The 23,982-nt window shown below is 46.2% G+C and overlaps 1 protein-coding gene across 1 annotated transcript; it reads left to right on the top strand.

The window, feature by feature from the left end:
- The first annotated feature begins 657 nt into the window (after positions 1-657).
- On the top strand, positions 658-22,803 carry LOC125298863 (fibrinogen-like protein 1). The gene is made up of 8 exons (XM_048249731.1): positions 658-1,129; positions 13,707-13,832; positions 19,218-19,358; positions 19,458-19,524; positions 19,728-19,865; positions 20,192-20,408; positions 20,700-20,895; positions 22,498-22,803. Exons 1-8 carry the CDS (start codon positions 869-871, stop codon positions 22,642-22,644), a joined length of 1,293 nt encoding a protein of 430 aa, XP_048105688.1. The 5' UTR covers positions 658-868; the 3' UTR covers positions 22,645-22,803.
- Positions 22,804-23,982: the final 1,179 nt, after the last annotated feature.

Consider the following 23,982-nt stretch of genomic DNA (forward strand, 5'->3'; position numbering starts at 1 on the left):
CATCGTCTTCCTCTGGGAACACATCAGTGAGGAGGAGGACCATGGACCCTCACAGTGACACCCTCTTCATCCCTCACACACACACACGCACACACACACACACAGCCCTCGTGCCCTCATGCACACACACTTCCTGCTCCATCTAAGGACGTGGGGCAGGCTGCAGCACCCTGGCCCGCTCCCGCACAGAAACTTCCGGAAAGCCAGAGGGAGGCGGAGAGGAGGAGGAGCTCAGGGAGGAGGGGGAGGTGCTCAGGGAGGAGGGGGAGGTGCTCAGGGAGGAGGAGGAGGTGCTCAGGGAGAAGGAAGAGTGTATGGTGCTCAAGTTCTGGCCCTCAGGAGGAGAGGAGAGGAGAGAGGAAGCAGCCCTCTGGGTTTGAACCAAGAGCCACCTACAGGAATAAGGCAGCGTGCCTGAGAACTGTGGGAATAAGAGGGGACCTGGGTGTGTAGGGCCGTGAGAGGCGTGGTGTCTGGGTGTGTAGGGGCGTGGTGTCTGGGTGTGTAGGGCCGTGGTGTCTGGGTGTGTAGGGGCGTGGTGTCTGGGTGTGTAGGGCGTGGTGTCTGGGTGTGTAGGGCCGTGGTGTCTGGGTGTGTAGGGCCGTGGTGTCTGGGTGTGTAGGGGTGTGTAGGGCCGTGGTGTCTGGGTGTGTAGGGCCGTGGTGTCTGGGTGTGTAGGGGTGTGTAGGGCCGTGGTGTCTGGGTGTGTAGGGCCGTGAGAGGCGTGGTGTGTAGGGGCGTGGTGTCGGGGCGGAGAGGGCGATCCCTGTGTGTGTAGGGGCGGAGAGGGCGATCCCTGTGTGTGTAGGGGCGGAGAGGGCGATCCCTGTGTGTGTAGGGGCGGAGAGGGCGATCCCTGTGTGTGCACATGGGGGGTGAGGAGCGGCGTGCGTGGCGGGCAGTGCCCCGTCTCTCTCCGCTCCGACTGACCGGCACGCTCCTGCTCCTGTGTGTTGCTGTGCGGGTCGCCGGGGGCGACGGTGACGACTACACGCAGCGCGTGTCGCAGGCCTCCCAGTGCGGCGAGTACAGCAACCAGCTGCAGGAGGATGGCACGTGCCGCCTAGTGGCCACTCTGCCCCAGATGGACGAGCAGCGCTGCCCAGACATGTTCCGCTGCACCGACGAGGTAGTCACACTCACACTCACACACACACACACACGCACACATTCACACACACACACACACACACACACACACACACCACACACATATACACACACACACACACACACACACACACTCACACACACACACTCCACACACACACACACACACACACACACACACACACACACACACACACAGTGAGAGTGTGTGTGTGTGTGTGTGTGGGTCCGTGAGTACTTATGTATACAGTTTTTCTCAGTCGCTTTGGTGCTTTTTTCAGATCAGAATGAAAATTCTCATAATTATTACTGTAGTTCAACCTCATTTGTGCACATCATAGTAGCAATTTCTCCTTCCTCTGAACAAATTCCAAATGCTTTGGACATGTATCAGTTGCTTTCATACAATTCTCTGCTGTTTTTTTAACATTATCATTTGCTTATGTCATGTCAGTCAAAATGAACTATACTTATGGATGCTGAATAGTCGTTCCCAATAAAGCTAATAGTCTTCATTTCATTGCTTGAGTCATTACATACAAAATTGTTGAACTAGTTATCAAATTCTGTCACAATGCTGTAGAATTGCAAAGGGCCGTGGTGTCTGGGTGTGTAGGGCCGTGGTGTCTGGGTGTGTAGGGCCGTGGTGTCTGGGTGTGTAGGGCCGTGGTGTCTGGGTGTGTAGGGCCGTGGTGTCTGGGTGTGTAGGGCCGTGGTGTCTGGGTGTGTAGGGCCGTGGTGTCTGGGTGTGTAGGGCCGTGGTGTCTGGGTGTGTAGGGCCGTGGTGTCTGGGTGTGTAGGGCCGTGGTGTCTGGGTGTGTAGGGCCGTGGTGTCTGGGTGTGTAGGGCCGTGGTGTCTGGGTGTGTAGGGCCGTGGTGTCTGGGTGTGTAGGGCCGTGGTGTCTGGGTGTGTAGGGCCGTGGTGTCTGGGTGTGTAGGGCCGTGGTGTCTGGGTGTGTAGGGCCGTGGTGTCTGGGTGTGTAGGGCCGTGGTGTCTGGGTGTGTAGGGCCGTGGTGTCTGGGTGTGTAGGGCCGTGGTGTCTGGGTGTGTAGGGCCGTGGTGTCTGGGTGTGTAGGGCCGTGGTGTCTGGGTGTGTAGGGCCGTGGTGTCTGGGTGTGTAGGGCCGTGGTGTCTGGGTGTGTAGGGCCGTGGTGTCTGGGTGTGTAGGGCCGTGGTGTCTGGGTGTGTAGGGCCGTGGTGTCTGGGTGTGTAGGGCCGTGGTGTCTGGGTGTGTAGGGCCGTGGTGTCTGGGTGTGTAGGGCCGTGGTGTCTGGGTGTGTAGGGCCGTGGTGTCTGGGTGTGTAGGGCCGTGGTGTCTGGGTGTGTAGGGCCGTGGTGTCTGGGTGTGTAGGGCCGTGGTGTCTGGGTGTGTAGGGCCGTGGTGTCTGGGTGTGTAGGGCCGTGGTGTCTGGGTGTGTAGGGCCGTGGTGTCTGGGTGTGTAGGGCCGTGGTGTCTGGGTGTGTAGGGTGTGTAGGGCCGTGGTGTCTGGGTGTGTAGGGCCGTGGTGTCTGGGTGTGTAGGGCCGTGGTGTCTGGGTGTGTAGGGCCGTGGTGTCTGGGTGTGTAGGGCCGTGGTGTCTGGGTGTGTAGGGCCGTGGTGTCTGGGTGTGTAGGGCCGTGGTGTCTGGGTGTGTAGGGCCGTGGTGTCTGGGTGTGTAGGGCCGTGGTGTCTGGGTGTGTAGGGTGTGTAGGGCCGTGGTGTCTGGGTGTGTAGGGCCGTGGTGTCTGGGTGTGTAGGGCCGTGGTGTCTGGGTGTGTAGGGCCGTGGTGTCTGGGTGTGTAGGGCCGTGGTGTCTGGGTGTGTAGGGCCGTGGTGTCTGGGTGTGTAGGGCCGTGGTGTCTGGGTGTGTAGGGCCGTGGTGTCTGGGTGTGTAGGGCCGTGGTGTCTGGGTGTGTAGGGCCGTGGTGTCTGGGTGTGTAGGGCCGTGGTGTCTGGGTGTGTAGGGCCGTGGTGTCTGGGTGTGTAGGGCCGTGGTGTCTGGGTGTGTAGGGCCGTGGTGTCTGGGTGTGTAGGGCCGTGGTGTCTGGGTGTGTAGGGCCGTGGTGTCTGGGTGTGTAGGGCCGTGGTGTCTGGGTGTGTAGGGCCGTGGTGTCTCCTTCCTCTGAACAAATTCCAAATGCTTTTGGACATGTATCAGTTGCTTTCATACAATTCTCTGCTGTTTTTAACATTATCATTTGCTTATGTCATGTCAGTCAAAATGAACTATACTTATGGATGCTGAATAGTCGTTCCCAATAAAGCTAATAGTCTTCATTTCATTGCTTGAGTCATTACATACAAAATTGTTGAACTAGTTATCAAATTCTGTCACAATGCTGTAGAATTGCAAAGAGCGTACAGTAAAAATGTACGTATTCAGTGTCTTGTACTCACTTACTCCACTAACTACAGCAATGTGTAACTTTACTGTAGTTTTCAAATGGCTGTACAAGTACTGTATAGTGCTGTCTTGAGCATGTCCAGGTAGTGTCACCGAGTTCTGACCTTTTTTTGCATTGGAAAACACTGAGAGAACTGTCATAATGAAAACATGACAAAGCCATTTGACTATCTTGTTCATAAACGATGGCAGAGAGGGTTAAAGCGGAGCGAGAGGCGCAAACGTTCGACAATTTCCGCGTTCGATTATTGCAAGGGGGAGGGGGGGAAATCCCCCTTTATGCAGACCAGAGTAAACCCTCGCTGCACTAATGTCAATGGAGACTTGTGGAATTTTACCAATAAATTGGTCATTATATCTTTCTGGATTTGTTGAGGGTTTTTTGGAACATTTTGTCATAATCTGTAACTGTTTGGGATCATGTCAAGCCTAAAAGTGTAATTTTTTGGTGTTCGGATTTGTAATAAAATAACTTAATATCAGACCATGCTGCTGCCAGTTACTGTCCAGTTGTTAGCATGCTAGCTAGCCTCTTAGCTAAGGTAACATTTTAAACGGAGAAGTGTAATTTCTTTGCAATGACAACTAGCTGAATAACATTACTGACATTAGTTAAAGTGGATAGTTTATACTCAAACGAATTTGGAACAGTCTATTAAGTTTAAGCGAAGTCCTTCAACTACTAGTCACTTGTTAGCGCATATCTGTATTGCCATAGCTACTCCCATCCACTTGTATGGCGTTTTAAGCTAGCGTTAGCTAGCTAGCTTCTTCGGTACACATGACTAATTAAATTATTTATATAATGTCCTAAAGAATGATTCATTGGTATCATACATGATTATAGACAATGATATTGTGAACACAATTATGTTTATCTGTTCTTATTGCTTATTAAGAGAGAAAGTTTATTTAGTGACGTAAGGTGACACTCCCACTTATGCAGACCGGAACTGTCCCATTTTGCTCCCATAGTAACGAATTACGTTGCTCTATCTTGCTAGTAATCAAGGATCTTTGACGATGGTGTCAAGACTTCTCATTTTGATGACACTGACAGTTTCATTGACATTAATACCTGCTTTTGAGGAATGGACTATCCATTTTGAGCAAGTGACGTGCTTTTGCAGGTCATCCACTAGGTTTTGCAGTTTGCACTAATTGTTTTGAGAAACTGCTGTGCAAATGTTAATAGTGATGTGAGAATAGCACCAAAGCGACTGAGAAAAACTGTTAAGTATATATTTATGCACAGGAACATGTTAACACAGACAGGTCTTTGTTTTTTTTGTTGTTTTTTTTTTCTATACCATGTCCCTCATGTTGTGACATTTTAAGACATGTTGTTCTGCCAGGGCAGCAGAGGGCCCTTCTCCAAGAAGTATGGCCATTTTATTATTGTCTTCAATGTCTACAAAATTTGGTATGCCTTTTTGGATGTTCATGAAAAAAGGTCTGTCTTAAAGTGTCATATTTTTGGCAGTGAAGAAGAAAGTGCTCCTCTGCCTGACAGTGACCACATAATCTTTGTTCTCTTGGCAGCCAGGTTTTTCTGTGTCTGCCTGTTTCTATTGCTAGATTGTGGTCACTGAGCCTGTCCTTGGTCAGGATGTGCCTCTGCTTCGTATCTCTGACAGAGATGAGATATTCAGCCAATTCATATTCTCTTTTTAGGATCAGATAGGAAGTCATTCTACTTTGGTTTGTAATTTGGTTTGTCCAATGGTCTAAATAATCTTCTTTTGCTTGATTCATTATTTTGTTGACTCTAATTGATGTTTGGGAAGCAGCGCTGGACTGAGCTTGATCTTTGTTAGTTTTTGTTATTGAGTTAGGGCCTGTCCACACGGAGATGCTTTTTAGGTTAAACGCAGAGGTTTTGCTTCGTCTTGGCCGAGCGTCCAAACGAATCCTGTAAACGCACTGCCCGAAACCGCACTTTTCTGAAACCTGGTCCCAGAAAAATCTGAAACCGTAGCCCGTTTGAATTCGTTTAGACAGCTTAAACCGCACATCCTGCTTGGCGTGTCGATGATGTCATCGCCACACCTCAGCTGCCCTGGACTTGCACTTATAGTATTGCCTAGCAATACTAGTTTTCATACATGACATTACCTACGATTACACTCCGTAAGATAAATATCACAACTGATGCTGCGCAGCGCCAATAGCTTATGACTTGGTGGACTGAACACTGTTTTTCCCGGTGATTTTTTATGCATTTAAGCTACTGTCAGTGACGCGAGAGAACTTAAGTTATTAGGAAAGTGCGGTGTAAGTTTAGGCTACATTAATTTGTGCGTAGAGCCAGTGTCATTCATTTATTTTACATGTCTTACAACATATATACATGCATTCACAGTCGAGTGAAATCAGATATAAGCATACAAAGATGCTTAGAACTCACGTTAAGCCGATGGTAGCACACTGAATGCAAATGCGCGATTTGATGCAGGCAAACGTATTGACTGTTACTAACAAAGGTTTTATAGCAATATTATAAATGTGGCCACAGAATAGCCTAGAACTTGGGTAAGCCTTGCGTTTAGTAGCCTAATTGCGGTGATAGCCAAAACTAATGTGAATCACGGACTATCCTACAACCAAAGAAAGTAAAAGGTGATTAGTAGGCCTACCTCGTTAGCCAAATAAAGGACGGACTGCACCCTTCACAAACCGTAAAATAAAGTTGATTAGTTTTACAGTTGACTACAGTTGACAGTTCACCATCAGTCCACACAAACAATTCTGGTTTCCTTGCACTAGCCATTTTTGTCAGTAGCCTATTCTGTCTGTTTGTAAAGCTTAAAGTTTTGGTCAATTTCTGTAAAGAAACAGTGCCACCTATAGGCCTGGGGTATGAAGTAACGTGTTAAGTCGTGTTGAGATGGATCCGTTTTGGACGAAAATATTCTTGATAACGGTTCCAGGGAAGATGGAGGAAAAAAAGATCGGTTTGGTACGTGTGGACTAGGCCTTAGTTAACTTCAGTACCAGCTGGCTCAGAGGACTCTTTTCAGGGTTCAGCTCCTGGGTTTTCAGTGAGTTTTTGGGACTGCTGTTCAAATGCATCCAGAATTTTAAGGTTCTTTTTTGAATACTTAATGCCAATGGAAAGCGGCCTAATTCTGCCCTACATGCATTGTTGGGTGTTTTTGTTTGAACTTTTAATATTGTTCGGCAGAATTCTGCATGTAGGGCTTCAGTTGGATGCTTGTGCCACTTCGTGTAGTCGTGCATACTGAGTGGACCCCAAACCTCGCTTCCATACAGTGCAATAGGCAGGATTATGCTGTCAAATATTTTGCATCAGATTGTAATTGGGATGTTTATTTTGTGAAATTTTCTCTTTATTGTATAGAATGCCCTTCGGGCTTTTTCTTTTAGTGCATTCACTGCCATGCTGAAACTTCCTGATGCAGTAAGTACTAGACCAAGGTAAGGGTACTGCATTGTGTGCTCTAGGGCGGTGCTGCCTAGGCTGAACCTGTATCTGTGTTCCTGACACCTGGGCTTTTTTTGGAAGATCATAACTTTGGTCTTCGTTGGATTTACTGTCAGCGCCCATGACTGGCAGTACTGCTCCAGCTGATCGAGGTGCTGTTGCAGTCCCTGTTGTGAGGGCGACAGAAGAAACAAGTCATCGGCAAAAAGCAGGGATTTGACCTCCGTTTCTTGGAGTCTGAGTCCAGGGGATATAGACTGTTCCAACTGCACTGCTAACTCATTGATGTAAATATTGAATAATGTTGGACTCAGTTTCATTATTAGGGAACTTTTTATTAGTATTATTATGTTCAGCTAATTCAGGTGAGTTAAGTGCCTATGCAATTTTTTCTGTGCTGTTTGGAGTCCATCTGTAGGTCAAATTTAGTTTATACAGCTTATTAGACTCTGCATTTGTGTTTCTGGATTCAGAAATCATTTTCAGAAAGATGTTAATTTGATTATGGTCTGAAAGAGCAGTTTGCTGCCTGACAGTGAATGCATTGAAGGAGGTGGGGTCCATGTCCGTGACTGCGTAGTCTACACTGCTTCCAAGAGATGAACAACATGTGAACCTCCCTAGAGTCCCCATTAAGTATATACAGGCCTAAGGCTTGACTTGACCTAAGGTGCACTAACTCTCTACCACTTTTGTTTACAGTAAGGTCTAGATTGTTTCCTTGGTTGAGGTGTGGTGTAGTATATGGGGTGATCCTACCAAACACATGGTTATTGCTTTGTTGGTCATTTTGGTCAGGCTCATTTTCTGTCCTTGCATTAAAATCGCCACACAATAGCACATTTCCTTGGGCTTGGAAATTGCTTGTTTCAGTTTGAATTGTGTGGATAAGCTCCTCATCAAAATAAGGAGAGTCTGCTGGGAGGGCATATATTCGCATAGATATGTGTGTTGTTTTGATATGCCAGTCTTATTGTCAATGTTTAACCAGCAGTGGGGTTTTCCTGTTGTGATGACTGATATGTGTTCCTACAGACTTTCCCTATACCACATCAAAAGTCCTCCTGAAGCTCGACCACGTCTTACATGTTTTGCTTTGTGGGAGGGTAATACTATTTCCCCATAACCCGAGGGGCAACCAGTTGGTGTGTCTCTACCACATGTTTCCGTTAATATGAGAATATCAACATTTGGGATACTTTTCAAGAATTCGGGGTCCCTACTTTTCAGGCCAAAGGCTGATGAGTAAAGACCCTGCATGTTCCAGCAGCTAATAACAAATGAACACATGTAAACAGTCAGATTGGACCATTATAAAACAGATATCTAAACAAATAAAACAAAATAGTTGCTACCTAAGACGTTATCTATATGTTAGAAAACATTCAAAGAGATTTGTAATATGCAGTATAGTACAATACAATAGCAAGAAGTTATTTATGTTAGAGAACCTTTAAAGAGATTTGTAGTATGCAATATTATGCAGTAAAATACAGTACAATACATATATAACGATTTCTTTTTTTTCCAGTATGTCAAATTGATCTCTTTTTTTCACATTTCAGTTACTGAGCACAAGCCAGTAGTCTGCTGCAGAGAATGTGCAGCATCCCTTTTATCTCCCCAAGATCACTCTTCTCTGGTAGGGTAGGCTGGAGGTTAAGAGTGGAAGGGGTTGCTACTGAGCAGGGCTGCTGCTGTGGGGTTTTACCTGTGGCTGCTGCATCATGGCTGTGGGGTTTTACCTGTGGCTGCTGCATCATGGCTGTGGGGTTTTACCTGTGGCTGTTGCATCATGGCTGTGGGGTTTTACCTGTGGCTGTTGCATCATCATGGCTGTGGGGTTTTACCTGTGGCTGCTGCATCATCATGGCTGTAGGGTTTTATCTGTGGCTGCTGCATCATCATGGCTGTGGGGTTTTACCTGTGGCTGCTGCATCATCATGGCTGTGGGGTTTTACCTGTGGCTGCTGCATCATGGCTGTCAAAGTCAAAGTCAAAGTCTGCTTTATTGTCAATTTCTTCACATGTCAAGACATACAAAGAGATCGAAATTTCGTTTCCCACTATCCCACGGTGGAGACAAGACATTTTACCAATTAAGTCCACAGACAAAAACATAACATTCAATTAAACAATATAAAAAGTAAATAAGAAGGCACATACAGTGAAGAAATAAGAGCAGCAAAAAAATGGGTTGAAATTGTGCAATTGTGCATACAGTAGACAGTCAATATAATAGTGCAAAAGTCAGGCCAATAAATGGCTGAGGTAGTTCTGTTTGACCTAAGTATGCAAGTGGCATAGTGGTGCAAGTTATGTAAGAGCAGCAGAAGTGTGTTCAGAAGTGTTTTCAGGACACAGGACAACAACAACAAGTTGCAAAGTGTGCAAGTGTACAAGTGGAGTAGTGCAAGTGGAGTAGTGCAAGGCAGCCATTGTGGGAGAGTGTAGGAAGACTGAAAGAAAATGGCGTAAATACAAACTTCAGATCCACTATGAAATCCATAAAGAGATGCTCCGCAGATATAACTCTGAAATATGCAAAGCAAGTCTTTCTTTTCTAACATTATCAATAGAAGTTCAAATAACACTCGTATTCTATTTTCAACTGTTGATAAGTTAACAAATCCCCCCTCACAATTAGCGCCTGAACTTCTCTCAACTAATAAATGCAATGAGTTTTCATCTTTTTTTAAAGGTAAAATTGACAAAATCAGACTCAACATATCTGCTCAATTACAAATTCAACAACCTGAACTTCCAGCAACAAACAGAGGGAAACTAAACTTGATGTCAGAGTTCAGCTTGATAGACTACGAAACACTTGAGAAAACGGTACAGAATCTCAGCTCTTCCACATGTGTCTTAGACACTCTGCCTACCAATTTCTTCAAAACTGTTTTTCACCTCATAGCGGCGGATGTCCTTCAAATTGTAAATGTATCACTGCTGTCTGGCACTTTTCTAAGTTACTGAAAACAGCTGTTGTAAAGCCACTTCTCAAGAAGAATAACCTGGATGCCTCCATGCTAAACAATTACAGGCCCATATCCAATCTACCTTTTATTGGCAAAATTATAGAAAAAGTAGTCTTTAATCAATTAACCACCTTCCTAACATCAAATGGGTATTTTGATTACTTTCAGTCTGGTTTTCGGGCAAATCACAGCACTGAAACAGCTCTCATTAAAGTTTCCAATGACATACGCCTCAACACAGATTCAGGTAAAACATCAGTCCTAGTGCTACTGGACCTTAGTGCAGCATTTGACACTGTTGATCACAATATTTTACTACACAGACTAGAACACTGGGTTGGATTTACAGGCATAGTTATCAGCTGGCTAAAATCATATCTATAAGAAAGGAGCTTCTTTGTTGCCATCGGAAACTGTACCTCAACACCAACGTCCTTGACCTGTGGTGTTCCCCAGGGGTCGATCTTGGGGCCACTATTATTCAACCTCTATATGCTCCCACTTGGACAAATCATTAAAAATAATTTGATTTCATATCATAGCTATGCAGATGACACACAAATTTACTTAGCTCTATCACCAAACGACTATGGTCCTCTTGAATCTATGTGTCAGTGTATAGAACAAATCAACACCTGGATGTCTCAAAATTTTCTTCAGCTGAACAAAGAAAAAACTGAAGTAATTATATTTGGTAAAAATGAGGAAAGACTTAGGGTTGCCACTCTCCTTGACACAAAAGGATTGAAGGCAAAGGATACTGTTAAAAATCTTGGTGTATTAATTGACAGTGATCTAAATTCACAACAACAGTCACATGAAAGCGATAACTAAATCAGCTTTTTACCACCTCAAAAATATTGCCAAACTCAGAGGGCTGATGTCAAAACATGACTTAGAAAAACTCATTCATGCATTTATCTCCAGCAGGGTTGATTACTGCAATGGACTGTTCACAGGCCTTCCTAAAAAGACAGAAATTAAACAGCTTCAGGTGATACAAAATGCAGCAGCTAGGACTCTAACAAAAACTAAAAGAACTGACCACATTACTGCAATTCTTAAGTCCTTGCACTGGCTTCCAGTAAGTCACAGAATTGACTTTAAAGCACTATTGCTTGTTTATAAATCAGTAAATGGAGCAGGACCTAAATACCTGTCAGACATGCTTCAGCAGTACACACCTTCTCGTCCTCTCAGGTCCCAGGTGAAAAACCTGCTAGTAAAACCTACAGTTAGAACTAAACATGGTGAAGCAGCTTTTAGCTGCTATGTGGCTCAGCTGTGGAACCAACTTTCGGATGACATCAAAAAGGCCCCAACTGTAGCCAGTTTTAAATCTAGACTTAAGACCAAACTGTTCTCAGATGCTTTCTGCTAACTGTGCCGAGTTACACATTCTGAATCTGCCTTGATAATTATTCTACTTTGTCTTTTATTACTTTTTTTACTACTTTTGCCTTTGTTTTTGCTTACTAATAATTATTTATTTTTAAATGATTTTACCTTGTGTTTTATGTTTTCTTTTTATTATGATCTTTACCTTTTAACTATTCTTTGACTATATTGCCCTTTTATGCTTTTATTTGTTATTATTGTTTGGTTTTGTTTATGTAAAGCACATTGAATGACCTCTGTGTATGAAATGTGCTATATAAATAAACTTGACTTGACTTGACTTGGGTCCAAAAGTCCAGGATGTTATGTGGCTGAGGGTGGAGGGGGGAGAGAGTTCAGCATCCTAACAGCCTGGTGTATGAAGCTGTTGGTGAGTCTGGTGGTGCGGGAGCGCAGGCTTCTGTACCTCTTCCCAGAGGGCTGTTGATCAAACAAATTGTGAGCGGGGTGACTTGCATCACTCACAATTGTGGTCGCCTTGCGGGTGAGGTGGGTGGTGTAAATGTCCTTCAGGGAGGGGAGTGAAGCGCCAATAATCCTTCCAGCTGTTTTCACTTTGCGCTGCAGGGCTTTCCTGTTGTATTCAGTGCAGCTTCCGCCCCACACAGCGATACAGCTGGAGAGGATGCTCTCAATGGTGCCTCGGTAGAATGTGGTCATGATGGCTGGTGGAGCACTTGCTCGCCTGAGTTTCCGCAGGAAGTACAGGCGGCGCTGAGCTTTCTTCACCAGTGAAACAGTGTTGGTGGTCCAGGAGAGGTCTTCACTGATGTGCACCCCCAGGAATTTGGTGCTGCTCACTCTCTCCACCACAGCACCGTCGATGGTCAGTGGCAGGTGTTGGGTGTGACCTCTCCGGAAGTCAACAACAATCTCCATGGTCTTGCTGACGTTCAGCAGGAGGTTATTGTCCCTGCACCACGTGGTCAGAAGGTCGACCTCCATCCTGTATTGAGTCTCGTCGCCCTTGGTGATGAGACCCACCAGAGTTGTGTCGCCAGCAAATTTCACTATGTGATTGTTGCTGTAGGTTGCAGTGCAGTCATCGGCCAGCAGGGTGAAGAGCAGCGGACTGAGCACGCAGCCTTGGGGGGCCCCCGTGCTCAGTGTGATGCTGCTTGAGATATTGTTGCCAACACATACTACTTGAGGCCTCTGACAGAGGAAGTCCAGTAGCCAGTTGCAGAGGTAGGTAGTGAGCCCCAGTTTGTCAAGTTTGCAGATGAGTTGTTGTGGTATTATGGTGTTGAATGCAGAACTGAAGTCTATAGCAATCTTACATATGGCTGTGGGGTATCATGGCTGAAGGAATGACTTGTTTTGCCCTCTGTGGGACTGAGGGAGGGCGGGTCTGTGAGGATGACCTGTTGGTGGAGTGACCTGCTGGTGGAGTGTGGCAAATCTGCTGGGTGATGTGTGGCCCGAACGCTACTTTGGTTAGGCATGGGAGTGGGGTAGTGGGTGTTTCTTGGGGTGGGCAGGGGAGGTGGGCGGGGTCTGGGGGGAGGTGTGAAGCTGGGTGTAGTGGGGCTACGGCCTAGGGCAGCATCTTTAAGGGTCTTTGCAAAAGACCGCACGCCATCCTTGTGGAGATGTATTCCATCATACATGTCATGAAGGCTGATGGTGGGGTTATGTGCCAGGTGTACGTTGGGCAGGGTGGAACACCTCCTGCTGACCTCTGCGTTGATCCCGTTGATGAGATGCGGAGCTGTGTCATGACGTGGAAGCAATGTTGACATCACGATGCGTTGCCTAGGAAAGTCCCTTCTTGCTCTTTCTGCCACTCTCTTTATGGCTTCAGCTGTGCCACCCTTCAATGAATGGAGATCATTCGTGCCAGAGTGTATAATGATACACTGGGGGTCTCCAAGAGGTCCCTTCCTCAGGAGCTGCTGTGCATGTTGTGTGGTACTGCAGGGCCTGACTGTCGCCTTGTGCACAGGGAATAGCCGCTGTAGATCCAGGAACCGCCTGTTGGAATCCATGAGGAGGGCGATTTCTTGGCTGTGTACTTCCTGCTTGTTTAAATCAGGGTCCAGGCCAGAGGGTGGCGGGGGTTGAGGGGAGGGGGGTTTGACAGAGCAGGATGGGGTGGTGAGTTGTGAGGGGAGAGAGGACTGGCTGGGTTGATGCTGAGGAGGAGGCTGGGAGGGGTTTAAGAGCTGATCTTTTAGATGCTGTAGTTGTTGTGTGAGGGCCCCCTCCCTGTTCACACTGTCTATCTATCTTTCTATCTATCTATCTATCTATCTATCTATCTCTCTCTCTATCTCTCTCTCTATCTCTCTCTCTATCTATCTATCTATCTATCTATCTTTCTATCTATCTCTCTATCTCTCTCTCTCTCTCTCTCTCTCTATCTCTCTCTCTCTCTCTCTCTCTAGGTGGCCTTCTGGCTGCGGGAGAACGAGGAGCGCAAGCAGCAGATCCTCACACTCAAGGAGACCGTCTCCGAGCTGCAGGAAGAGCTACGCAACCACCGCCACCGCGTCAAAGTGCTGGAGCTGCAGGTGTGTGTGTGTGTGTGTGTGTGAGAGAGAGAAAGACAGGTGATTTGGTGGACTGCTTTAGTAGGCAGGCTAAGGAGGGCAGGTGTGTGTGTGTGTGTGTGTGTGTGTGTGTGTGTGTGTGTGTGTGTGTGAGAGAGAGATTGGTGTTTTAGTAGGTAGGCTATGGAGGGCAGGTGAGATTTAAGTGTCAGGTTAATCAGCTCGATGGTGTTTTAAGCCCCCACCGTCGACTTCAAGGCACTTAACCCTTGCCTATCCCTAACCCTAACGCTAACCTATCTCTATCCCTAACGCTAACCTTAACCCTTCCCTATCCCTAACACTAACCTATCCCTAACGCTAACCTTAACCCTTCCCTATCCCTAATGCTAACCTATCCCTAACGCTAACCTATTCCTAACCCTAACCTTAACCCTTGCCTATACATAATGCTAATCTTTACCTAACGCTAACCTTAACCCTTCCCTATCCCTAACACTAACCTATCCCTAACGCTAACCTTAACCCTTCCCTATCCCTAACACTAACCTATCCCTAACGCTAACCTTAACCCTTGCCTATCCCTAATGCTAATCTTTACCTAACGCTAACCTTAACCCTTGCCTATCTCTAACGCTAACCTATTCCTAAGCCTAACCTTAACCCTTGCCTATACATAATGCTAACGCTAACCTTAACCCTTGCCCAACCCTAACGCTAACCTTAACCCTTGCCTTTCCCTAACGCTAACCTATCCCTAATGCTAACCTTAACCCTTAGAACCCGATTGACGCAAAGTGCGTCAAAAAACACACCCTTTCTTCTCTGTTACATTGCTCCGCAACTGTTCATCACAGCGAGATGAAACCTTTATTGTGTGACAGAGGAGAAGTGGGGCTTTCCAACGAGCCTGCGCACTTGTCTGTACGATCAAGTATGAACATTTTTAAAAATCATGAAATTAAATCAAATTGCATCATATTTACAGTCTATACTTCTCTGCGTTCACCTGCACACCCATTACTCTCATTTGAATTACTCGCAAACCCGTGATCGCATAGATATGGCAAGCCTGTCAGATGAAAGAGGAGACTCAGGGCTAAACAATGGTACCATGCACATCGACCCTTCTGGCTTATGAAAACAGAAGAAGTGACTGCAAAATAATAATGTCATGTACACAAACCAACGCTGCACACCCATTACTCTCGTTTGAATTACTCGCGGACCCGTGATCGGATAGATATGCCACGCATTACATTACATTTGGCTGACGCATTTTTAGCCAAAGCGACTAACAACATGGTAAACAGTTTAAGTTTTAGAGCAATTCTCAACAATTTTAGGACAATTTAAAAACATTAGAGTACAGTAAGAATAAGTGCATCAGTGAGTGCTGTTTTTAACAGTTACTTGTCAGTTTAAGACGGCTGGTGAGTGCTAGGATCAGTAAGACTTGTTGTAAGTGTTGCTATGAGTGAGGAGATGTTCTCTAAAGAGCTGGGTCTTCAGGAGTTTTTTGAAAATGGAGAAGGATGTCCCTGCCCTTGTAGGAACTTGCAGTGTGTTCCACCAACGAGGAACAACAGATGAAAAAAGTTTGGATTGGTTTGAGCGCACCGGGTGGTAGAGCTAGGCGTCGTTCGTCTGAGGGGCCTTAGCCCGGTCTGGAGGTAGCGTATGTCTGTATGAGGGCATTCAAGTAGGTGGGAGCAGAACCGAGACTACTTTGTAGGCAAGCGTTAGAGCCCTTGAATTTGATGCGGCCGCCACAGGTAGCCAGTGTAGCTGGATGAGCAGCGGGGTAACATGTGCCCTTTTGGGTTGGTTGTAGACCAGGCGCGCCGCCGCGTTCTGGATCATCTGGACGCATGTCAGATGAAAGAGGAGACACAGAGCTATCATTTGATACCAAGTACATCCTTCTGGGTTATAAAACAGACGACGTGACAACAAAATAATAACTTCATATAGCTGGACTTTTTGTCTGTTTTTGTGGCAAAAGCATGTTTATAATCCAACGCTATCGTGTGTTTCTCTATGGCAAAGCATGTTCATAATCCGGTTTGAGATCCTAGCAAATTCCTGCATGGCATCCAATTCAAGGCTCACATTGCATCCCAATTTGTTCAACAAAGAAACACCTTTTTGCCTTTACCTTGTTCATGGCAATGCAGTAAAAAGTTGAGAATCATTATGAGTGCATAGTCCCAGGGTGCAATTTGTAGGGGGGGATGGTTAGGATTTCCCCCCCTCTGGTTTTCCTATCCCTACCTCTGCAAAATTATTTTTATCCCTGGTGGGGACAACATTTATCCCCTCTGCCCTTCATATTGATTAATGCTACTTCATATAAGTAAAAAGCTGCAACGTGAGAACAGTCTAGTAGGCTAGCCTACATAATAATCTGACATCAGAAACGACCGTCACCGTCAGCACTGATGCTGCTGACACAGTGGCTGCGTGATAACTTAATTTGGTCTTGATCGTGCAGGACATTTCAGAATGTCGAGTGTGTAATCCATCATAAATGGCTAGGTTCAATGGAAAAGTTAGCTGGACAAATGAAAGAAAACGAGAAGGATTCAGTGAAGCATAATAATGTTTTAGAACCTTCAAAATTAGAAAACTGATGTAACTGAGATGGAGGACAACTGCACGTAGAGTAGAACGTAGGCCTATTGTCCAAAGGAACTTACATTAAATGAGGAGATATTTGCTGAATGTCACAACAAGTGTTACAGAAATGGCTTGGCATCGCTTATTCAATGGCTCTCTACAGAAACACCTGTAGTTTGCGGAGGACGAACGAGAAAGCACTCGTTTGATAAATCAGCCAGTAGCCTAGGCTAGGCCTAGTAGACAAATAACTTTTAGAAATAATCTGTACTGCAAAAACGAATGTTGGTGGGTATTTAAACTATCTAGCGGGTGTTTTAACAGGTGCAAAAAAATAGAAGCTTCATGGTCTTTATGTTCTGGTTCGTAAATTATTTTCATAAAACTTCAAGTTGCCCTATAACTTTACTCTCCAAACTCTTCACTGCACTGTAGGCAATTAACTGACAGTATGATAGACTATTTATTTTCTGTAGGCTAGAATAAACACATTTATTTTTTCAACTTTTGCAATATTACGCACTTGGCTACTGAACACAAATCAGCAGGAGAGAGAATGCACGTAGCCTATACGCAGCGTGTAGAGCAATGTGTAGGCTATTTGGTTACCAACTGTTACCAACTATTTGGTTAACACTGTTAGCCAATTCACTAACTTAAGACTTCAGTGCCATCATATACAACGTTTTTTTACACAACAAATACAGAAAGGATGGAGGCAGCAAAAGTAGAGAAGTCATTTCAGATGGGGCAAGAACAAGGTGAATTTGTATGCTTGTCAAAACGTAGTCCTACCCTGCATTAGAGGAGCTGATCATCATACCAAGCACACTCGCTGTTTAAAGTCATACACCACGGTGACTAAAACTAAAATGTTACAAAGGTGGCAAAAACAATATAGGGTATTATTAGCCAGGACATTACTAGGCTATGAATTGTTCGTTCATTTTTTTTTTTGGGGGTTTCAAAATCAAACGTATTCAAAATCATCCCCCTCTCTGGTTTTTACACAAATCGCACCCTGCATAGGCCTACACCATAGGTGCACACAGGCTAACACGCAAACTCGGGTCAGGTCAGGTCAGAACAGTTCGTGTCACAGATATGGAGCCCAGAAAGGTCATTTTTCATCACTAAATAAAAAATGGCATTTATTTCCGTAAATCACACACCACATATTTCTGTAAATTGCTCAGCCCCAGAGTATCCCTCCAACATGGCAATCATATTGCCCGATTCAGGATAGTCAGCTCTACACACACATGAAATGCATGTAGAGCTATGAGCTTGCTGTGGTGAGATACATGTCAAAATATAAGAATTTTTATAATACGCTTTTTATATTTTAATTCTTTAAAAATCAAAATAAAATCAATGCTAGTACTAATACATGAAATGGCAGATCTGGATAGCCTAGACTCTGCTGAAAAAAACAATATATAATATGTGTGTGTGGCACTTACAATGACCAGAATAAATCCTTATGAATAAAGGTAGTGAAAATGCCCTAAAAACAGCTTAGGGTTCTAAGGGTTAACCCTTGCCTAACCATAATGCTAACGCTAACCTATCCCTAACGCTAACCTTAACCCTAACGCTAGTGCCTTCCATGCAGCCTGGAAGATTACGTTGGGGGCTTAAAAGACCATCGAGCGGTTAGTCACCCAGTGGACTCTGATCCATGATCCCCTGTGTATGTGTGTGTGTGTGTGTGTGTGTGTGTGCAGGCTGGAGAGTGTCTGTATGTCTGGAGAGCATTGTGTGTGTGTGTGTGTGTGTGTGTGCATGTGTGTCGTCCCCCTGCTAAAGTGTCCTTGAACTAATAGGATGAGCAGTGAGGTGCTGGCTGAGCTCCACGTGCATCCGCTGTGTGTGTGTGAGTGTGTGCGTTTGTGTGTGTGTGTGCGTATCTGTATACATATGTATGTCAAGTCAAGTCAAGTCAAGTCGGCTTTTATTGTCAATTTCTTTACATGCACTGGTCATCCAAAGAATTGAAATTTCGTTTCTTACTTTCTCATGCAGACATAGACATACTTTAAATACAGACATAGACATACTATAGACATAGCCATAGACCATAAACCAGATGTATGTGTATTTATTCCACCTGTGTGTGCGTGTGTGTGTGCCTATCTGTATATGGGTGTGCAATTATTCCACCTGTATGTGTGTGTGCATATCTGTATATATGTTTGTGCATTTATTCCACCTGTGTGTATGTGTGTGTGTGTGTGTGTGTCATCGATGGAGCAGCGTGTTCACGAGCTGGAGGAGCACTATGCTGAGGCCTTCACCTCTGTGTGTGTGTGTGTATTCATGGTGTCTGTGTGTTTCTGTATTCATTTTGTGTGTGTGTGTGTGTATGTGTATTTATGGTGTGTGCGTGTGTTTCTGTATTCATTTGTGTGTGTGTGTGTGTGTGTGTGTGTGTGTGTATTTATGGTGTCTGTGTGTGTTTCTGTATTCATTTTGTGTGTGTGTGTGTGTGTGTGTGTGTGTGTGTGTATTCATATCATATCATGTTGTGTGTGTGTGTGTGTCTGTGTGTGTGTGAGTATTCATATCATATCATGTTGTGTGTGTCTGTATTCATATCATGTGTGTGTGTGTGTGTGTGTGTGTCTGTGTGTGTGTGAGTATTCATATCATATCATGTTGTGTGTGTCTGTATTCATATCATGTTGTGTGTGTGTCTGTATTCATATCATGTGTGTGTGTGTGTGTGTGTGTGTCTGTGTGTGTATTCATATCATATCATGTTGTGTGTGTGTGTGTGTGTGTTAGAGTGAGGAGCGTAACCGTGTGAACTCGTCGCTGGAGCAGCGCGTCCATGAGCTGGAGGAGCACTATGCCGAGGCCTCCACCGTCATCGATGGAGCAGCGTGTTCACGAGCTGAGGAGCACTATGCTGAGGCCTTCACCTCTGTGTGTGTGTGTGTGTCATCGATGGAGCAGCGTGTTCACGAGCTGAGGAACACCGCCTTGCGCGCTGTAACCTGCGTTGTGTTGGTTCTGTGATCCCAGCCTGCACCGCGCCGGGACCGAGACCAGCGGGAAACAGCCTTTTCGGATCGGGCTGATGCAGCTAGGCGTTGGGGTTTACCAGCGTTCCACAAGCACAGCTAAGCTAGCTGGCATCCACACTCACTGTGTGTGTGTGTCCTCTACAGAGATGCAGAATGTGAGGAACTGTCTCCATCTACTATAATGCTTGTTTGTCTGCGTATGTGTGTGTACCTGTGTGTGTGTGTGTGTGTGTACCTGTGTGTATGTGTGTGTGTGTTTCCTCCACAGAGGTGCAGCATGTGAGGAACTGCCCTATAGACTGCGCCTCCATCTACTATAATGGGGTGCGTCGCTCAGGCGTCTTCACCGTGGTGCCGTCGCTAGGGGCAACCCCTGTGGAGGTGTACTGTGACATGGAGACGGACGGTGAGCTGCAGTTACAGCTGTCTGTCCCCCTGCCTGTCTGTAGTTACAGCTGTCTGTCCCCCTGCCTGTCTGTAGTTACAGCTGTCTGTCCCCCTGCCTGTCTGCAGTTACAGCAGTCTGTCCCCCTGCCTGTTTGCCTACTGTATCTGTCTGTCTCTCTGGCTGTGTGTTTGTCTGCAGTCACAGCTGTCTCTCTGCCTGTGTATCTGTCTGTGGGCCTAGCTGTCTGCTTGTCTATAGTCACAGTTCTGTCTATCTCTCTCTCTAAAGTATTCTTTATCTTACCATTCTAACACATGTCTCTGTGTGTGTGTGTGTGTGTGCAGGTGGTGGTTGGACGGTGATACAGCATCGGCAGGACGGCTCGGTGAACTTTGACCGCAGCTGGACCGAGTATAAGGAGGGTTTTGGGGACCTCCACACGGAGTACTGGCTGGGAAACTCCCACATCCACGACCTGACCAGCCAGGGGGACTACACACTCCGCATCGACCTGGAGGATTGGAGCTCCAAGCACAAATACGCCCTCTACCAGAGCTTCAGGTACACACACACACGCACACACACTAGGGGGACTACACACTCCGCATCGACCTGGAGGATGGGAGCGCCAAGCACACGCACACACACACACATATAATCAGACATTAACACAAATACCAGAACCACATTACACCCTCCAGAGCAACACAGCTGTGTGTGATTGTAACACCCTAACAGTGCTGCCTCACATTGCCCCTGATATGATGTTTCCCCTCTTGTGCTGCCTCATATTGCCCCTGATATGATGTTTTCCCTCTTGTGCTGCTGCTGTGTTTGGCCACCGGGGGGCAGCATTGAGGACGAGGCCACGCAGTACCGGCTGCACGTGTCTGGCTACAGCGGCACGGCGGAGGACTCCTTCAGCTGGTACCACGACAAGCAGGGCTTCAGCACGCCCGACACCGGCAACGTATGCGCCGAGATCTCCCACGCCGGCTGGTGGTACAACCAGTGCTTCTACGCCAACCTCAACGGAGTCTACTACAAGGTAGCGCCCAGCAATGCCAACCATGGAGGAGAGAGAGAGAGAGTAGTTTACTCAGATGAGGAGAGAAGGAGAGATAGTAGTTTACTCAAAGTAGAGAGAGTAGTAGTTTACTCAGAGAGAGTAGTTTACTCAGAGGAGGAGAGAGAGAGTAGTTTACTCAGATGAGGAGAGAAGGAGAGATAGTAGTTTACTCAGAGCAGGAGAGAGAGAGTAGTTTACTCAGAGGAGGAGAGAAAGAAAGAGAGATAGTTTACTCAGAGGAGGAGAGAAAGAGATAGAGTAGTTTACTCAGAGGAGAGAAAGAGAGAGAGTAGTTTACTCAGAGGAGGAGAGAAAGAGAGATAGTAGTTTACTCAAAGTAGAGAGAGAGTAGTAGTTTTATTAGAGGAGGAGAGAAAGAGAGAGAGTAGTTTATTTTGATGAGTAGAGACAGAGAGAGAGAGAGTGTGTGTAGTTTATTTTGATGAGTAGAGACAGAGAGAGAGAGAGTGTGTGTAGTTTATTTTGAGGCCGTATCTGCTGATGTTAACCTTGAACATCAGATGGATCTAATCGCTCTGATGAGGACAGAGAGGAAACTCTCGCTCTATGTTGCCACAACAAATACAAACAAACATCACACATAGACCAGACAGGAGTGTGATGTGGACCAGGCGTGCGAGTGTGTGTGTGTTACCAGACAGGCAGGCTGGTCAGACGAAGAGACACAGTGTCTGTGTATGTATGTCTGTGTGCGTGTGTGTGTGTGTGTAAGGAAGGCCAGGGCAGTATACGCTGATAAGCACTAATATTTTAGCGAGGGCTAAAGTGCTGACTTCCTGTGCCTGTGTTTTACTGAACATTCCTCAGAGTTCTTCAGGGGAAGCTGACTCAGCAGGTTTTTAAAACAAATGAAATCCTCCCAGTGATTCACACTGTTCACAGAATCTGTGTGTGTGTGTGTGTGTGTGTCTGTGTGTGTGTGTGCATCGTCAGCTTCATGCAGTTATACTCTCACACACACACACACACTCCTAGCCCACGACATGAGTGAGTAGCTGGGTCTCCATGGACTGCTGTCTGAGGCAGCGGCATACCGACAAAAATCGGTAATATCAGTAATATTAAAAATATGATACATTTCAATTTAATATAAAGTAACAACATCAACGCTTATTTCAACAAAAATATGATACATTTCAATTTAATGTAAAGAAACAACATAAAAGCTCAATTCAACAAAAATATAATCCATTTCAATTTAATGTCAAGTAACAACATCAATGCTTATTTTTGATCCACGGCCCTCCACCCAAATTATAGTTTGGCCCTTTATTGGGAAGAACTTGAGCACTTTTTCTCTAAACACACATACACACACACACACACACACAATGGTGATTCATTCAAGTCAGTCACAGAGTGACACACAGTCTGTAGCACACTGTTACAAACACACACTCCTAACTGTCTGTGATGAGGGATGAATGCTATATCAGTCTGTGTGTGTGTGTGTGTTTGTGTGTAATAAGGGATGAATGCTATATCAGTCTGTGTGTGTTTGGACAGGGCGGCGGTACTCTTCTAAAGCGTGTGTGTGTGTGTGTGTGTGTGTTTGTACAGGGAGGGCGGTACTCTCCTAAAGCGAAGAACCCACTGGGTCCAGACGGGATCGTGTGGTTCACCTGGAAGGACTCGGACTACTACTCCCTCCGCAGGGTCAGCATGATGATCCGCCCACGGACCTTCAGACCGCACCTGTCCCCCTGACCACACCTGTCCCCCTGACCACACACACAGACCTCACCTGTCCCCCTGACCACACACACCGACTGCACCTGTCCCCCTGACCACACACACAGACTGCACTTGACCACCTGACAAGAGAACACCTTCAGACCGCACCTGACCACACACACAGACTGCACCTGACCACCTGACAAGAGAGCACCTTCAGACCGCACCTGTCCCCTGACCACACACACACACAGACTGCACCTGACCACCTGACAAGAGAACACCTTCAGACTGCACCTGACCATACACACCGACCGCACCTGTCCCCCTGACCACACACACAGACTGCACTTGACCACCTGACAAGAGAACACCTTCAGACCGCACCTGACCACACACACAGACTGCACCTGACCATACACACCGACCTCACCTGTCCCCCTGACCATACACACAGACTGCACCTGACCACCTGACAAGAGAACACCTTCAGACTGCACCTGACCATACACACCCCACCACACCTGTCCCTGTGACCACTGACCACACACACCTGACCACCTGCACCTGACCACCTTGAGGACCTTCAGAGACTCCGACCACACACCTGACCATCTGATAGAGAACACCTGCAGACTGCACCTGCAGGTATGACCCAACCATATTCTCATGTACTGTGCCACACACACACACACTCACACACACACACACACACAGCCTTCTGCTCAGACACACACTCCAGGGGATTAAGAGACAGGATTCCTTGGAACTCCACGAAGAACGCTCTTGTGGCAGAACCAATCCTATAGGTCATGGAACATGACGTATTAAGAGTGAGTTTGACATGTACAGTGAGTAGTGTACAGTATGTCTGTGGGTGTTAATGTTGTTGTTGTTGTTAAGGTCTTCTGATTACTGTAACTAAGAGCAGCAATGTAAGCCAGGTTGTGTTTGTGACCCAGGCTACGCTATGCTAGGGCTAGATATACACGGGCCACTGGGTTGTGTTTAGACCCAGGCTACTATGCTAGGGCTAGGGGCCACTGGGTTGTGTTTGTGACCCAGATACGTTGATGCCTGACTGGGTTGTGTTTAGGACCCAGGCTAATGCCTCACACTACTGGGTTCTTTGGGACAGAAGTTTTTAAAATAAAACTTGATTCGAGATGGCATGCAGAATCTTCTTGAGGTTGTCACACATGCACAAACATACACATGTTCTCTCTCTCTTAAGACACACACACACACACTCTTATAAGCCTGCAGAACAGAGTGTGCTTTGTCATAGCACTCATTCTTATGCCTGAACTGTTCAGCACAGCTGTCACCAGGAAGAAGAGACTCACTGTGGATTTAACCCCCTACACACAT

The sequence above is a fragment of the Alosa alosa genome, chromosome 8 (assembly GCF_017589495.1).
Source record: "Alosa alosa isolate M-15738 ecotype Scorff River chromosome 8, AALO_Geno_1.1, whole genome shotgun sequence".
Lineage (NCBI taxonomy): Eukaryota > Metazoa > Chordata > Actinopteri > Clupeiformes > Clupeidae > Alosa > Alosa alosa.